Consider the following 19346-nt stretch of genomic DNA (forward strand, 5'->3'; position numbering starts at 1 on the left):
GTTGTCATGGTAATGCTGTGGCGCTACCAGGACACCCAGCGACAACACTCTTATCTGGCAGCCTAATTTTTCCAATATTGCCCTTTAAACCAGAGTCTCAAAACAATAACAGCAATTCATAACAAAATATAATGGAGAACCTCTCTTAGATGGACGACAACCGACTCTTCAGTATCAGTTTCTTAAGGTTGTTAGTTAATTTAATTTTTTTGCCTTGCAAAAAATACATTTGAGTTAGTTTCATCAGAAAAAGAGGAGAAACAAAATTAAGAGAACAAGAAACTGTGAAACAACAACAGAGTAATGCTAAGATAACGGCTACAAAAATCAAAGAAATTCAATTGCTTCAAAGAAAACACAGGTACGATCAGAGGCTGCACAATGCAGGAGATTTGCCTTGTAACAAGAATGTTCTTGATTTGAATCCTAGTTGAAACTTTGGCTAAACTCTGGATATTCCATTTCAAGCCCATATTAGGTGAATTATTTAGAGACTCTATACTTCTTTTTGATGTGTGTGTTTGGGTGTATTTTTTGGTAGTCCAGCGTATCTGTGTATATCTGTGTAAGTTCTTGAAGAACGGGTGAAATGTCCTGACTCTTGCCTATCGATCACTAAGAGGCAGACACTTTTTTCTTTCACAACCCTATAAGATTCAGCTGGAATAAAAAACAAAGATGGGCAAGACAGCATAGACAGCATGATTAGAGTTTCTTGAATTGCTTGACTTTGGCTTGAAAATATACTTTATCATAACCTCTACTACCATGCGTATTGTAGACAAAATCTTGCTTTTAAACTAAATGATCATTTTGAATCATTTTGTAACTCAGCTCCATTTGTTTGCGTTGTAACAATTAGGCAGCTTATGTTACACACTGATATGCTTATGATAATGTAAAGATTACCAGGAGGAATGAATCCATATGAATGACCTGCACACAAGTCTGAACTGCTGCAGTCAAAGAGAAAGACAGATCAGTTTTAATTTGAGATTTGATTGACAGATTGCATCAAGGAATGAACAGCAGTCCCATTCAAGCTCTCCTCTCTGTCGTCACAACAAGCTGCAGAGTCAAATACATTCTGTTTCCAAACCAAGTGGAGGAGAGAAAACTGTAGTACGAAACATTTCTGGCAAAATTTTTCAGGTTGAAAGTCTCTCCTCAGGTGATGCAACAGTTTGTGTTCTTGCTGCTGGAGTAAAATTTCATTGTTTGCATAGCTATGATTCATACACTTGTTAATAAAAAACTATTTCATTTTCCTCTAACATTGCAATGTTTTACACAAGCACTTCATGCCTGAGGCATTAATAAGAACACCAACATGACAGAATGTTGAGGACGAGCCATAACTCCTGGAAGGTGTTTATACTGTAAACCTCGTCATCTAATATAACGTCCAGTGTCTCTATGTGAAATTTTTCTGTAGCGTGACATTTTTAGAACAAAGGAACAGGAATGACTATATCTTCTTACTTTTTTCAGACTTGATCAACTATGGAAGTACCTCACATTTACCTGGGCTCAAATGGGGACTAAATTAAGCTCACATAAGTGCTGTGAATTTTGTACAGCATGCACAAACAACTCCAAAGGTTTTATTTTCTTCATGCATTAATTCAAGGACTGTTTAGAGCAACTTCAGCACTCAAGATCTCTTAGACAATTTATTGATTTTCAAGAGAATCAAATGCCTTAAGAAAGTGGTGAGCAACTGCAAAGAGAGGGAAAAATGCTGTTTCATCACGCCCATGTTCCTAGCAAACAGAAAACCCTTTCACACAGTACAAACTCAAGAAAATGACCTTTTTGCACTTTGGCAGCTCTGTTAGCTGAGATGAATGACCCACCACCCAGCACTGAGTCATATAGCCATAACACAAAGGAGAAGGGCAGTCTCTGGACGTCCAATGACAAAGTACAAAATAAAGATAATTATCTTCTGACTTAGGTGCTGATAAGGTCAACAAAACCAAAAAACAACTTGGGAGTGTTTTGTTAAGCGGCGCTAAGCAACTCCTGACTCATTTCTGCCACCTGAAAATGAGTGAATAACTAAAGACATTCTCTTTACTAAGTTTTACAAAGATATATTTTGCGTAAATGTTTACATATGAACTTGCTTCCCCTAATGCAGGGGGCACACCTAAAATTGCTTTCCCCAAGGTACCAAAAAATGGTTCAGTGATGAGTTCCTGTTCCCCTTATGTGAAGCCCATAGAAAATCTATGGGCTGTTTTCAAGAGGTAGATGAGAGACACCAGAACCAACAAAGCAGATGAGGTGAAGGGAACTATCAAAGCAATCTGAGTTTACATACATCTACACAGTCCCACAGGTTGATTGCCTCTATACTACGGCACATTGATGCAGTGAATCATGCAAGAGGAGTCCCAGTCCTCTTGGATTTAACTGCATATAAACTTAGAATTTACATAAGATTGGCAAAAAAAGAGAGAAAAAAAGAAAAACTATTGATAGATCCATGCTGTGGCGCTCGTTATAGTGACATGTTTCTGTGGCTAAGGAACAGAAGTGAACCTCAAATTATAAGTAATAGTAATAAAAAAGTAACATAGGGCCAGAGTAAAGATGTCCAGCTTTCAAAGTGAAAATACGTTAGACAATTACCTACTCTGTTTGTTTTTCTCCTACAAACTAATGTTTCCAGGATTAAATTAAACCTTCGGTACACGAGGAGATTGGTAGTGTCACTGAGTTTCACAAAAAAGACGAAACACTTTTACACTGCTAATTTTTCGACTTCCTGTAGCTGTTGTCTGTACTGCAGTGCTAACGTTAGCTTGTACATAATAAGATTCAAAGCAAAAAGTTGGATTTTCAGAGGATTTTTTTCGGATCTTTAGAGCAGTGTTACAACTTACAAGACTTTGCTATTGCCTCTACTTATTAAAAATAAAAGTCTGTTGCTGCTTTGTGTTGAAGTTACTGCTGAGTAATTTGTTATGTCCTCCAGGAACCACAAGGGGACACTGCAGCGGTTTTGCAATCCAGACCAGTGCTACTAAATAAAAAGACTGGCTGCACTTGAAATGCCCAACGAGAAGTCAGCGAGCTGGGTAATTCTGCAGACAGAAGTTTGCCAGTGTTAGTTCTGTTTCCTTTGACAGTAATTCTTAAATATTGTCTGAGTCGTATTCATGAAAACATATTGGAAATCAAGTGTCACAATATGCCTTTGGTGATAGAAATGATTGTGACACCAGATTTAATCATTTCACTCTGGCAGCATGCTGTGTTGTGCCAGTCTGGCAAATTGAATATAAAAGCTGTTTGAAAATAGTCATCTGCCAAAGATGATACTTGAAACTGCTGTCAAAAAACAAAAAAGTCTTTTGTAAACAAGAAAATGTAGAGAAAATCATTGTATTCATTCAAGCGCCGCAGTTAATATGCAAATACGAATCTTATTATTTAAAACTTGCTTTTGGAAAAGTTTATCTATAGTCAAAAAGTAAATCACACAGTCTAACAAAGGACTTGCCAGGAGGGTTCTGAATTAAACTCTCAAATCAGAATGAGGTCACCAAATATCACAGGTATGACTTTGAGCAAAATCTTCACCAATAACTTAGGGTCCTTTTTTTCTTGTGGTGAAACCATCATCAAAAGCACATAAAATATAAGATAGCATGGAGGGAGAGGGCATCCTAACACAAGAGGATATGAAGAAAGAGGAGCACACAATGCTGCAATGATCTAGATGCTGAAAGGTTAAGGTCATGCTCAATATGTTCCCTGATGCGTTTTCCTGAGCGCTGGTTTGACCACAGCAGCGACCCCTTCCATGAATCCGGAGTACGGCACACGACCTCTGCACACCTTCATATCTGATGTGTCTTTGGCTCTATCCTACGAGCTGATCCAGATGCACAGCAGATAAGAGTGATGATTGTTTTCTTTGGTACAATGCAGAGTACTGAAAAATTCATTATACTTAGAATGGATTTGCAAAGGGCAAAGACCATAGATGACATATAAAAGTGCACTATGTTGTTGTTTCAATAGCTGTTTATAGATTATTTTTTTAATTGCACGATAAGAACGATCCGATCGGATCAGAGTGAATCAGCGATAAGCGGAGACTCGGAGGCTGTCAGTCTTCTCCATCTCTCCCATTGGCTGCAGTAGGATGCGCTCTGTCCCTCCTGTTTTCTCAAACCTCAAATGCAACTGTAGGCGCGGAGGTTCGCAGTAGGGCGAGAGAGAAAAGGAGAGGAGGGTCCTTCACCTGTAGATTTCTTTTGTACCATTTACCTGTCTTTCAGCAACGTAACAAATAAACCCGCGGCACTTTTAAAGTAGGCGCTCTGTGCTTGGCATTTTTTGCACCGCTGCGCACTCGCTAGGAATAACTTTATTCTTGCTTGATTTTTTTTTTCTTTGTGTGTGCCTGTCCGGGAAATTGTCGCCCTGTGCCGCGATCCGAGGGGAGACTGCGGGCTGTGCTGCATGGAGGGATGTCGGCATGGCTTGCACCAGGAGAACCAAAACTTTGGTGTCCACATGCGTGATCCTGAGCGGCATGACCAACATTGTTTGCCTGCTCTATGTCGGATGGGTTACTAACTACATCGCCAATATTTACATCAAAGTCCCCATGCCTTTAGCAGTGGGAAAGTTGGAAGGGGACAAAAAAGGGGATACTCTCCGCATAATGGAGCGATTGGATCGGCTGGAGAGCGTGGTGAACCAGCACATCCAGGGTAAGATTCCTGATATCAAATTACAACTGAGGGAAAGCGGGTCAACGCAAACTGTCTTCCTCCGAGATAAAGTTTGAATGAAGTGCCTTATACTTTCCTAAATGGTAAATGTTTTTGGTGTCTGCGTGGTTTTGCAGGGAACGTACCTGTAATTCCATGTTTTCTCTTTGGGGACAGTAAGAACATCTTTTTTTCCAGCTCTGAAAATCACACAGTTTATACGGCGGAATAAAGAACAGAACAAAAACTGCAACGTTTTGCCGGAGACAAAAGGTTAAGCGACCAAACGCAGGCAGATATTTTATTATATCAGCGTGTCTGACATTATTGTTGATTTCATGCACAACAAGAAGATTCTGGGAGGTATTAAACATTACCAAACAATTTTAAAATTTTAATAAAACATGAAAAAAATAAAATAAAATAGGTTAACCTTAACACTCCCAGTTTACATTGATGGATTAAACAATTAAAACAAGCATAAGATTTGTGGTTTGAAAAATGTCAGAGTTATAGTTCAGTGATGTAATTAATGCTAAAATGTATGTGGCTACCAAGTTCAGCTTCTGTACCTGAGGCAATCATTGCTAATGAACGTCTTAGCTTTAGTCGCAGGGCAGACAACGAAGACACAGTCTTGTTAAAATAGATTTTAAATAGTTTACTATTATTTCTTTACCTTTTTTGCCACTATCACAACACAAGTTCTTATTCTTGTTTCTTTCTAACATGAACAAATTAGACATACAAAAGTAAAATGCACAAAAAAATAATTAGAAGATAAATTTGAATAAGCATATTTTAAAGTAGTTGGATTTAAATAATTTATTTTAGCCTTATTTAGTTGTTAAACTTCAATCTGACAGTAAGTGCTTGAGTAGAAGGCAACAGGACTTTTTCTCTTGTTTCTTTAAGATGTCTCAGCTCTCATCCAAAAGAATTCATCTGTTGTGAATATGATAAGAAGTTGGAGGCATATAAGTTGTTTTCAGAACAATCAAAAACTAATAGCGCTATTGAAGTCACAAATGGAGCAATTAGGAGATGAGTCATTAGTCCTACTCATTATTTAGCTCATTGTATGCATCACTGTTGCTTGATGATCCAAACATGTCCCTTGTGAAGCCATGGGAGTTATTTTGGTCATGTCCCAAAATGTTTATTGCTGAGGAACAGGGGAGATGAGTCAGGATTGTAGTAGGTGTCAGAAAGCTCAAATCTGAGGCCATCTCCTCTAATTAGTTTTGTATTTTCATGTTTAATCTTGATGCCGTCTTTCTCTCCTCTCTCAAATCTGTCTTCCCTGTTCAAAATGTTCCTATTACTCCATACAAATGCATCCTTAAGATGCAAGTGAACCACTGATTCTTGACCCGATGAGTTTGCTCTTCTGCACTGGGCCATCCATTTGTGTAGCTGCTGTTTAGTTTCTTCAGTGTAGAGAACTAAACAGTCCTCGTGGTCCTAGACTACACATCACACTACTGAGCTTATGTTTGAGTGTTTTATCTTTGGGACGAACCGGTCCCTGCCTAAGTGTGCTGTTGGAATATAATGTTTGGAAAATATCAGTCTCAGTTTCTTGGATACTCTCTAAGCCACATATGGAATGTCAGTGTTCCCCTGCTTCTTCTTGTGTCCCTCATTGGACAGAGTTGAACAGGCAACTCCTGGTATCCAGGATTTCACAAAATCCTGGATACCAGTTTGAAGTGTTTTCATGATGTGGAGAGCTCTCATGACTGGCACTTTATGTTTCAGCGGGTGATGTGATTGAAAAACCAGATGCTGGTCCATGTTTATAGACGTTCAATAGACTTTCAACTCTCTCACTGTGCAGAAAGCAGTCTAAAAATGTAGGTTCTACTCCATTCTGAACTTGATGTTGTGGTTCACTGAGCTGAAGTGTTCACTAAAGGCTTCCATTTATTCGACTTGCATTTGGATCCAGGTGTCATCCATATATCTGAGTTAGTGGATAAGTGTTTTTCATTTTTAAGAGTTCATGCTTGTCTGGCTTTCCAATGGTACTCAAAATAAATCAGTTGAACTTATATAGTCCTTTTCTAGTCATAGCAGTAGAGGCTCAGAGACTGGGCTAGTCTTGCAATCAGAAATTTGTTGGTTGAATTACATCTTTCTCCTGTCACATGTTTATTCCCTCCTGGGAAAGACACTTAACTCCAAATTAAATGTGAGTGCATTTGGCTGCGCATGGCTCTTGTGTAAAGCACTTTGAGTGGTCAGTGGCTAGAAAAGTACTATATAAATTCAGTCCATTTGCCTTTCACGCCACTAAATGGACTTTTACACTACAAGTCTCACTCACTCTGCTACTCTCACAGTAATTTACCAATATGCAGATCAGTCAGCAACTTGGGGTTAAGTGGCTTGCCCAAGAGCTCATTAACATGTGGTTTGAGCAAGCTGGAATTAGAAAGGCAACTTTTAAATAACCAGACAACTTCTCTTTCCATTGAGCCATGTAAGGACACAGATTTAAGTCTACGCTAATGCATAAACAGTTCCACCAGTTTGGTTGGACCTCTACTTGGATTCAGTGTGGATTGAGATTGATCCTTCAGGAAAAAGCTTAACTGGTCTGATCTCTCTTTTTAAAGTTTTTGTCTAACCAAACTCACGCATGTAAGAAATATGCAAATAATATTTTCAACTTTTCTTGCTTGCCCCTAGTAAGCTCACTAAGAAATGATTTTTCAAAGTTTAAAAAAATGTAATCTCTTCTAACATCTTTTGGAATGCAGGGATCTTTTTAGTGCTTGAATTCCTTCTTTCTGGTGCGCACATGTTACGCTTCATCACACCTTGTTAATTTATCTCTGCTATGCCTCTTTAAAAGAGCTGTTCTCGTCACGGGTGAGAGAAGGCTCATTTTATGCAGGTCTCTGGCTGAAATGGCACAGAGCTGCTGCAGAACAGAAATCCACTCATGCTTCTTTGAGCAATAAGGCTTTGTGCTCAGCTTGGATAAACATTCCTCCTAGAGGCAGGTCTCCATTTTAGCTTGGCACCAATAGGCATTGGTGGGGTGGAGCTCTGTGCCGGTGCCCTCAGTGACATACCTCTAAAGTCCACGTTTCTGCAGTTTCTATTACTCTGGCAGAAAAGAGCATTTCATGCTAGATTAATGCCAAAAAATCTGCAACTTGCTCTCTGTAAATGTTCTCCGTACATCTAGCAAAAATCAAAATGTTCTAACATATATTCTGAGGTCTTGAACACATCTGAGATACATAAAAAACATTTCACTTTCCTATTAAACACCTACAACACTTTCATCTCTCAATAACAAGGAAACAAAATATTTCTAAGCAACAGAACATATTGAATGATGTGTTTGAAATATCTGCATGTTAGTTCATAAAGGCCAATATGGAGAGCTTTCCTCTGTATTTTACTACGGGAAGGGCTCCTAAATGTGATAAAGCTGAAATGGCTTAGCCTTGAGTAAGAAATGTATACCTTCTAAAGCTAAAACAAAACGCTGGAAAAACAATTATCTATCAAAATGTACAACTTGCATTGCCTTTTCAGTGGAGAAAAGTGTTGTGGTGTTAAAAAAATGTGTATTCTTGTAAATAACCATTACAACAATATGATTACTTGTGAAATATTGGTAATGTGTAGGTGCAGCTCATATCTGTGCCAGCTATTACTAAGCCAGGAGTTGTTTATGTGAGCTTAAAATAATTGCGCTTGATTCTCATCTCCCTGTCCACTTCCTGCTCAATGGGACTTCTTCCATTCAATTTCTCTTCAACTGGGTCAATCAGCGAAAAGGAGGCAATGTGAGAGAGGACATTGACTTTCTACACTAATTTAGAAATGTAGTCTGGCTGTAGTTCTAGCAATGGCAGCGGACGCAGTGAACATGGCCATTCAGTCTGTGTTTGCCACGCTTCCAAATATTGAATTAAATTAACAGCTGTCTCATTTGGTTCTGCACTTCTCTCTTCGCAGCAGGGGATGGTTGTTTCGAGAACACATAATTGCTAATATGCTTCATAACATCAAACTGGCACATTGCATACATCACAGCCAAATGTTAGTGATTGGGTAAAATTTTAAACTTTGTCAGAGTCTACACCTACAAGTAACTGCTGCTCAATAACTGAGGGTTCAGACTCTCTGTAGGAATCAGGGGCTGGTTTTTACCTGGCTGTGCTTTGTCCAAAATAACCTCTAAGGCTGACCAATTAATGGACTATATCCAAAGTTACCACAATTAAGCCAAAGAACATACCACTGGATTATCTTCATGAGACTTGGTTGATGATAGCTGAAGAGCTAGTAGTTGGCAGTTTTGTTTATTTTTTGGATACAGGCATGTTTCTTCTGTTCTTCTAGTCTTTATGTTCTATAACACAACTATATTTTAAGAAATTACCACAAAGACGTAAGTCCCTTGCAAAAGTATTTACAACCTTTATGAAAATTATTCATGAAGTGGTATTAGGACATTTTTTGTCGCACACCCACATTAATCCATCCATTATCTAACACACTTATCCTTTCAGGAACGCGAGAGGTTCTAGTGCCCATCTCCAGCAGTCTGCGGTTGAGAGGCAGAGCACACTTAAAATGTACATCTAAAAAGTGTGGGAAATATTTTTTTCAATTACAACTACATGTAATGTAGTTTTAATTTGCGTCAAAAAGTTTTCTATTTTTTTATCTTAGTTTTCAGTATGATGACAAAAATTTACATCAAACACCTTCTTCTACACTTTTGCTGGGTCCCTATGTGATTTATAGCAAACTCCAAATAGGGCTTCAGGACTTTTTATGGGTTACTTTCAACTATAGATATGTTGTTGCCAATTTTCAGAAAAGGCTTTTTTTTTATAGAATGCATGACTGATATTTGGGCTGTCAACAGATTCTCATACTTTTCCTACTCTGTCAGATGTTCAAAGCTTGGCAAATTGTTTTTAATCAAATCTTGCTTCAAACTTTTGCACAATTGTATTAATTTTCTGACGTGTTCCTTTGTCTTCGTGATCTACTGATGTTCTCTCTAAGGACTTCAAAGAATGGTGGTGCTTATTTTTTGCCCCTAGTTTCCTAGTGTACCTGATTGTTTTGTCAGGTATAAAACAATAAAAAAAATGTGATTCACTTTGTTGAATCACACAACAAAATGTGATTCAACACACTTTGCTGAATCACACTTTCAACAAATGTTCAGTTCATTAAACTGAACATTAATTCAGTTTAATGTTCTGAATTAAATTGTTTTCAATTCTTGTGCACATATATTTTTACAGACTATTTCACAGTCATTTACATCATTATTGGCTGCTTTGAGGGTTGTTTTTACTATAGCTCATAAACTGTAGGCCTGCTTAAAATGAAACAGGCCTACAGCAAAGATTACACTCACACCCAGTGTACCATTCTTAGTCTTAGAAAATAGTGCTGTATAGCAAAATGTCAAACTGTATAGCAGTTTAAATTGTTATTTTAAAAATACAATTACTGCTGCAGCAGAAATATTACATATTGTTGCAACATTGATTATTGTTATAGCAGCTACAATAATATTTACTGTATTATTTACATCCACTTTAATACTGATGTACAAATACACATTAAATACACAGATGAGGGTGTTAGCAGTGTTTAAAATCAGTTACAGTTGGGTAACCATTTGTGGCTACACCAACTTCAAGTCTTCTCAGAAATCTTGTCATGAGATCTGTCAGTGTGTTTATGGAATATTTTTACTATTAGCCCAGAAGAGCAATTGTAAGATCAGAAACTAATGTTGGATGATTAGTCCTTGCTTGCAGTCTCCTTTAGATTTATCACAATATTTTATTGAGTTGAAGTCAAAGCTTTATGCTGGCCAGCCATATTTTTCCATACTAAACTTGCTCATCTATGACTTTATTTTGTTCACAGGTGAGCAGACGTTGTAATACAAAAAGACCATCTTCAAAAACTGTCAACGCAAAGTAGGGAGCATGAAGATGTATCTTTCTAAGATACAATCCCTGCACATAGAATTAATAGGCAGAAAGGGAATAATTTGTTACATGAGAGAATACATTCTCTACAGCACTGCAGCCAATGCTTTGCTTTTGTTCTATCATTGAGCTGATCTGAAGACAACTTGATGTTTGCAGGTCTGCAGCTATTGACTTTGTGTCTCTGCATCCACTGAGTCTGCTCTGTGATTCTAGATGATTGTCTTGGATCTGCCAAAACTATGTTTGGTAATTAAGTTGCTGCATTTTGTTCTTCTGTAGTTGCTGTAAATGGTTGAGCATATTGCTGGCTGACACTCATAGCTTGTTGCTGAAGCTTGTTACCTTAAGAAAGCTTAGTTAAGTGTGATATTCTTATTTTTTTCTGCTAAGGAAATGTCCAAGGGAATTCCTGTCACTCAAACATCATATAGTTGACCGACATCGAACAATAAGATGGGATGGGGGAGCACTTTACACTTCACATGACTGGGAAAAACAGTCCACTGTCTGTATAATCCCATGAAAGGATTTGTAGATCAAAGAATTTTAAGGATCTTAAAACCCTGAATTTTCTTTTTTTAACCAAAAGCGTCAAATCACAATGACAGCGCGTTTCCATGCTTTTTATTTTCTAAAGAAAATATTTTGAAAGACAAACTGGAACTCATTTTTCTTCCAATGCTACTTCTGAACTGGATCTATATGTGGGAGACTGAATCTCAAATAAAGTGAAGAGGCAGAGACACTTTACCGATCTAAGAATACATTTTATTCCAAAGCTGGGATGTCAAACAAGTACCGAAGTTGTAAATTCTGACTCACACTTTTCATTTTCATACTACTGTGACTCCCACACTTGATCTGTCCTTGCTCACATTTCCCATCACATGCACTTTGTGTTAGAGCTCTGCAGGGCTGCATGTGAGGAAGCGAACAATCTCTGCAGGCTGACTCACTGCTGACAGCAGAGATGTATCTGGTGTCAGTTTCTCACTCGGTGTGAGACAGAAATATTCCACGATGTGATAAAGTTAGGCGGGCTGTTACCAAGACAAAAGCAACATGGCGACAGCAATGTAAAGTGGCTGCACTTTCTCTTAGATTAAGCACTGTCAGTCGTGGAGTATGTAATGAAGAGCTGGGCTGAGCAGGTTTCCACATGCCCACCATGAGTCTTGTTCTGTGCACTCTTAGCTTTAAGGCTAAAGTCGAGCATTTAGCGAAACTCCTGCAACTTCATATTAAAAAAATCCTTACTTTGTTGCATGGTTAGGAAATAACCTTCAACTCTTCTTCAGACTTGTCCCTGAAATACTTGTGACTTTGCATGACAGTTGACTTAAAAACAATTGTTTGTGAATGTTGAGTCAATTCTTATGTGACGTGGTGTTATTGACCTCTTCTTCAGCAGGAACAAACAATGATTGTGTTCTCGCTTACAGCAAAGGTTCTATTGTTTACGCAGACTTGGGACGTTTGCCGTGAATCAAAAAATCTTGTTCCTGTCCTAACAGGCTGTATCAGAGAACATCATTAGAGATGGTGTGATCTAATGATCAATCTTCCTGCACAGTCCAAAGCTAAACTGCTGCAGCTCTTTCAGGTTGCCATTAAAGTGATTGGGATGACTGGAAACTCTTCCTTTGACTACGTTCATGAACAATCTGTTCATGACAGGCACAGAGTGTTTTATCAGTTCCTTTACACATACTGTTTACACATACTTCCGAGTATGAGTTACAACCTTTTGGTAGAAGATTTAGAGTGCAAACTGAATCAGTTTAAAAATTCATTCATCTTGTTAAATAACATTAAGAAAAGACATGTCTCCCTTTTTTGTCTTATTTATTAGTTTTTCATTTTAATATTTTTTACCCTAAATGATGGGATACATGTAAAGTATGTTTCTTCATGTGACTGGGAGAGTTAACGCTATGCAGATTCACTGTTTTTGTTGTGCTGCCAAGGTGTTTATTGAATCAGCTCCAGAGTCCAAGACAGATTTTTCCGTGGGAACAAAGCAGTATGATTGGTTTGATTGATTTGATTGATTCAGTCTGATGCATCATCAAAATACATAAACTTGCAGAAAAAAATGTCAGCACTTATAGGAAAGGTTTGATTGTTTTATTTCCCGGTGCCATTACAGGATTTTTCTATGGAATATTGGGAAAGATATACATAACTTTCAACATGTTCAATGTTATTTATATGATTCATGGGTGAATAAAAGTATTTTTAAATATAAATCTAAAAAAATTATTAAAAATATGCAGCTTAACTGTATGCTCAACCTCTGCAATGTGGGTATGTCTTGGTTTAGACGCAGAATAAGATCAGCTGGAGGCAAAAGCATTAAGTCTTTACACACAAAGAATTGGCGACCACTAATGCTGTGGATCTTGAGGGAATGTCCCATTTCTTCATGGTTATTTTTAATTACAACCCTCGTGACTAAAAATTATAGGCCAAGAAGAATCTCAAGATATCTTAAAGTATCTTCTCGTGTATATAAGACCTAAAAAAATACAAACTGCTCGGTTGGTTTAGTTCAAAACATCTGATTAGTCTACAGCCTCAGATTTAATGGGAGACATGGAGCTTTAGCCATGTCTGAGCAAGATTAGGTTTGAAAGAATGTGATCTGTTGTTCATTTTACCTGTGTGAGAATAAGTACTGTGAATGTAGAGTGTTTCATGTTTTAGCAGCCATAAAGCTTGTGAGACAACATCAATACATTACTGTTTGTATAGCTGAAAATGACTGACATGATCGCTTCAAACAAATCCTGCCACCAAGTCAATTGGGAGTCTCTGCAAATTGGAGACTCTGCTGATGCTTAGAGGACAGTTATATTCGGGTATTTATCTGATGGGATTCTAGCAGAGCATTAATCAGTGCAGTGCTGGCTTAAATGAGTTTTGGAAACACAGTGGTGGCTGCTTGTTGAGCCACATGATGGTCTGCATGTTTGTACAGGCTGTGGTATGCAACACCACATGATTCACTAGGCCATCTAGAGAACAAGCAAAAAGCTGTAAATTTATAGGATGACATCCTTTTTCCTCTTTTAAAATCCAAATTTAGAAAAGTTTTGAATGGTGGAGTTTTATACACAAATAAATGTAATGAATGTAGGAAAAACCTAGCAAGCAAAAAAAGTTTACCAGACACTCTGAATATGCAGAGTGTCTAGTAAACTGTTTACTTTTGGAGATGATTTGTCTGTTTCAGTTCATCATGCCAGGTCTTAAGCAGAGTTTCATTTGAGGATTTCTTATCGCAGCAGGTACAAGATTGATGCTCCAAACTAATGCTGCTGATATGATGAAGTAATATTCTGTTCTTTAAATCTTACCTTCATTTATCATATGTAAATGTGATTTTATTTTGTGCATTATCTAAATTTTTCCTCTTAAGTTTACAGGGTTAAAAAGTAAAAGACTGTAATTAAGTTTGCTAATGAGTTTTTCTGCAGAGTGACAAACATTAGGAAGATGCCTGATTTTTGTGGGCATAACTTGCTTATATAATTAGTCTTAATAAGGGACAGGTGGTGCAGGTGATGATGAGGAGAGCAAGAACAGCTGAGGACTAGTGCAGAGAAAAAAATGTTTAGTGATGGAACAGCTTTAGACTGGCAGGAAAGCATGAGCCACTGAAATGAAAATGTTACGGTGCTTATTCACTTAATCTTTCTGAAAATAACGTCTTACGTCAACTAAAAGCAGAAGTAAGGTAGATGGTTTCCAATAATACACTTTGTAACTGTATCTGATGTATGGATTTTGAGTCCAAAAGTTCCCTCAATTATGTTTTATGACAATATTTCAGTTTTAAACTAATATCGACAATTCTGATTTGCCTTCACTGACCTTACTGTAAGTAAGTAACATGTTATTTTTAACAAAACACACACAAAAAGCATGTCAGACATAAACATCACATTAATTAAAAGCCTGTCTGTACAAATATGTTTTAGATAAGTTTTAAAATAATCAATAGGATTGATATGGCACATAACAATGGGAGAGAATTCTACAACTGGGGAAGAACCGCTTGAAATGACTGATCCCCACAGGTTTTAAACCTGGCATGTGGTATGTAAACCTGGAACTCTACTGAGTTCCCTGACCATGTAGAGCCCTAAAAGTTAAAACAAAAAGTTTAAAACAAACCCTTACAATACCTAGTAGCCACTTAAGAAAAGCTAAGACAGGAGTTATATGAAGTCCCCTGCTTGCTCCTGTTAAAAGTTTTGTCACAGCATTCTGCACAGTTTGAATGTGCATTGCAGATTTGTTAAAACAGGTGAAAAGACCATCACAATAATCCACTACAAAAGACAGAAGCATTTACAGTAACTTACAGTTCACAACTAGACAGCGTGGTTCTGAACTTAGAAATCTTTTTCTTAAATTGTAAAACCAAATTTGAGCTTGGAATGAAGATCAAGTAACATAAATTGTCAGAAATCACACCCAGATTCTTCAGCTCAGATTCAGAGGATCTAAAGGCACTTTTCCACTGCCAAGTCGCTCACTAACCAGTTAATGTGCCTCTCGGTTTCACTCCAGGTAGTGAGTTGTACATTATACAGTCTGTTCCTTACTATTGTGGGCGGATCGTGAACATGCAGCAGTTATGGTCATCTCTCCACTGATGTTTGCAGTGTTGTGGAAATTCTTTAATAAAGGGTAGAGAAACTGCTGGAATAGAGAAAGATCAATCTTTCAAAAGGCTTTATTCAAAGGAAAAAGCTTTCAAAGTTTCTTTACCTGGACGTCAGAGAAGCAGAGCCCTGAAATGAAGTTGTATACAATCCTTTATATGCTTCACATTTAACCATGTTTTTACACAAAAGTATTGGACAGAAGAGCAAAAGGGGAAAAAACTCAGCCCCTGTCAGTAACAACAAACAGCTTGGTGCATAGAGATACAATCTAAGCCAACACCTGCTTGAACTCTTCTTGCTCTCTGTGGTTTTCACCCTCATTGTCTGACTTTTTGGGTGCACCTGCTACGTGAAGTATGTGCTAAACTTCTGCTTGCGTGCGTGAACTTATAAAGGAAATTAAACAAACACGGCTTTAAAATAAGGAAACAGACATACAGTATGTATCAGTTCTGCCATTGTAATACTCAGCAATGGAGAACCTCAATGTTCTGGTTCAATGTTCTGGTTCCAACATGGACTCGAATAAACCCAGATATTTCATTTGGTCTTAAAGAAATCCATTGCTAGCCCAAACATAATGATAAAGACTTAGATGAGCTGATTAGCCAATCAACTAATGCAATCAAACTTCTTTGGTGCCATACCTGGCTCAGTCCTTCTAGTGGTACCCCTGAAGTAGGTATGAAAATCTGAGAACAGGCAGGTCGAGCCATGCCAAATCTGCTAATAGAAAATCTGACCATGGCGGGCCAAGACCACACCAGTTAGAAGTGCTCTTGTGGAAAAGCGCCTTTAGGAAACTAATGTGCCTTAAGATTTCAGGAATCTTTTCATCAGTGCAATAATCAATGTAACACTTTTGTTGGGATTCAGCTGTAAGCAGTTTACATGTCACCATTTCTTAACCAAGCAAACATGTACAATGTTTTTCAGACTTGAGTTGCATTTTGCTCTGCACATTCACTGAAATTGAAGCACTGATTTCATAACACAGCAACATTGAATATAATCAATACTGCAGACATTGCTGTATTGAACTGACTGGAGAGGTATAGTAAGACAGAGGTACGCAGCTTCACAAAAACCTCAGAAGAAGACACTGAACACAACCTCCTTCTTCACATGTAAACAAAAGTAGAGTTGTTAGATTTTAGCAGCTGCAGGATTTCTTTTCTGTCTTTGGCAAATCACTATTAGCTATGTCTCCGGCTGGTACTGTGCATGCATGTTTGTATTGCTTCAGTTGACCTATAATGCCCTGCACTATGGTCTGCTTCCTCCATTTACATTGGTATCCAGTCTGCTAGGCGTTAACATATACAGACACATTCTGGTGCAGTTACACATCCGCAACAGAATTTAAAACAAGCAAACTGAGATCTAGGTTTTAAGGTGGCCTGCATTTTAGTTCAATTAATATTCAGACTTTTCCAAACAAACTAGACGTTGATGTGAATGCACCCTAAGTAAAATGGGATTTGACTTTTAAAAGACAAAAGAACATTATCTTAGCAAGAGGGATTGAACTGGCTCCGTTGTGCACACTCCTTAAAGAAATGCAGCCGAATCAGTCAGTCACTAAGGACCATGTACTCCAAAGCTAAGAATATGGCTAAGAGAATCATAATAGAGCTGATTTGACATGGAGAATTAATGAGTAAATGCTAGATATGCTCTTTTAACATATTTCTTTGTTACTGCACATTTATGTTGTCAGGTACTAATGACATGGTAAACTTTGATTGCTCTGACAGATTGTGTGAGAAATTTTTCCCTCTACTGCTTGTAATCACTTTTAGCTGGATCTTGTGCCTGCAAGCCAGAATAGAGAGAACCTATTGATCTAAAGTTAATAACGGGGCTAAATGAAATTTACAAAGGTGTAGAAATCAATAAAAGCAGAAAAACATTTGGAGCAAAAACCAACACTGACATTCAAGGTTAGTAACTCCAAAGTAAAACAAGACAAAGCTACAACTAAACTCCAAACCCTAAATGTGAACATGAGTGTTGGGAGTAAAGTGACTCAAAACAAACCTTTTCATTAAGTTTTTTTTCTTTTAAAATATTTAATGGACAATGTGTCCTGTAACGGTTTAAAAATATGTGACATGAAACAACAGTTTTACATTCAGTTAAACAATATAATTTTGATAAATTGCAAAACAGCCGATTGGAGGCATGTTAAATTTAATCAGTTAAAATGCTGGCATTATTTTTTCCTTTATACTGGTCAGTGAAGAAAAAAAACAACAACTTCCATTTTGGGAAGTTGGTAATATTTTTCCATAACTGCAGAAAGCTGCATAAGATGACTCTGGACATATTTAAGGAGATAAGTAAATCTATATTGAGACACTTAAATGCCTTCATTGGACATAGCTACACCATTATTTGCTCATTACATCATAATCTGCTGTGGATTTCTTTAATATGGTCTATCTGCAGTAGGTGTGAGGCAGAGTTTATGGAGAGGGGCTGGAATGTAAAATGGAGCAATATTGTATAATTTCATTGAATCTGTTTGTGGTTGCAGGCTGAACAGTCCGCTGGAGAACATTTTGTAATGAGAATAATCAATTATTTTGGCTTCCAAGGGCTAAATCATCATAAATGGACAAAATTACACTGAAAAAAGGCTCTTACAGGGGTTTGGATCAAAGAGTGTCCCTTGAGACTTTATAAGTGCATCAGTTGGCTATTGCAGAAGCTTTTTAGAGTAGTTTTCTACCCAATTGAGTTTTTGAAATTGTTCCTGCTAGTAAGTCAGAAATCTGGGTTAGAACTGCGTGAAGGTTATATTACAACCTGATTTTATAGCTAGCTATTCACTCATTGCTTCACTGTGAAAAACCCATAAATATCCTGAACTTAGTGAATTAAACTAATCAAATCACTTGTTTTTTAATTGATGTCTGGCAGTAAAGTCAGCAGTTTTGGGGGCATTTGATTTGTTTACTTAAGAAAGACGCCAAGATAATCAACATTGCTCGTTGCTGCATCCACTATTTAAAGTTCTCTTATTAAAACGCCTCTATATCCGGAACAGTCTTGGAAACAAAATAGATATTTAAACAATGACGAAACAACAAAGCCTGACACAACAATACTTTTGGCTCAAGTTTTAATGCTTCAAAGTCATAAAATGTTTGCAATGAGGGAGAGCTTCAATTTTTTACTCCCAGTCTCTTGTAAAAACTTTATGTCTCGATCCTGGAAAGTATCTAGTATCTTCGGTGAAGGTAAGTAGCAATAAACAGCTAAGTGTTTTGTTGCTACGTCAGCCTTTTCTTATTCCTCACCACTTTTTCATAATTAATGGCACTAAATTAGAAAGTGTGCTCTGGCTCAAACCCATATGCTATTATATACCAGCTGTTTTCTTCGCATGTACAAACAACTTCAGGCTAATATTTTCTCTCTGCTCATGAGAGAAAATCAAACAATCTCTCTGTACTCCATTTCAAAGTCAAGAAGGTTTGTTATCTTTTGTAATGTTCTAGCTTATAATAACTATATTATTGTTGAGGCTGTCAATAAAAAAGCCTATTTCAATAGGTATGGCTCTGTCTGGACACACCTGTCAAAATGAATTAAAGCAATCAGATGAAAGTAATCCCACACTTCTACAGTAGTTCTCTCATTAGAGTTAAAACTTTGAGAAAAAAAATAACTTTAAAATAATGTACTGAACAACAATGTTTTTTATGGCATTGTAGGTATGAAACACCTTCTTCACAATAAAAGTAAATGTCTTGTGTTAAAGAGGAGATGAACTGAATAAAGTTACAGAATTTATATCTGTAAAAGGCCAGATTTAGATATTCAGTCCTCTCAATTTCTCATTGTTTGCTTATTAATTCCACATTTAATGATATTATAATATTTTATATGCTCAATAGTAATCCTGTATATGTTGGGGGGGGAGTGCACACATCAGG

The 19346-nt window shown here is 37.3% G+C and overlaps 1 protein-coding gene across 1 annotated transcript in view; it reads left to right on the forward strand.

Moving 5' to 3' along the window:
* Nucleotides 1-4191: 4191 nt before the first annotated feature.
* galnt18b (UDP-N-acetyl-alpha-D-galactosamine:polypeptide N-acetylgalactosaminyltransferase 18b) overlaps nt 4192-19346 on the forward strand; it is an 85909-nt gene continuing 70754 nt past the window's right edge. Inside the window, exon 1 of the mRNA XM_028016030.1 lies at nt 4192-4733. Within this exon, the coding sequence (XP_027871831.1) occupies nt 4496-4733 (238 nt within the window). The 5' untranslated portion in view covers nt 4192-4495. The remainder of the gene's footprint in view (nt 4734-19346) is intronic.

Source organism: Xiphophorus couchianus, chromosome 4 (assembly GCF_001444195.1).
Source record: "Xiphophorus couchianus chromosome 4, X_couchianus-1.0, whole genome shotgun sequence".
NCBI classification, from domain to species: domain Eukaryota; kingdom Metazoa; phylum Chordata; class Actinopteri; order Cyprinodontiformes; family Poeciliidae; genus Xiphophorus; species Xiphophorus couchianus.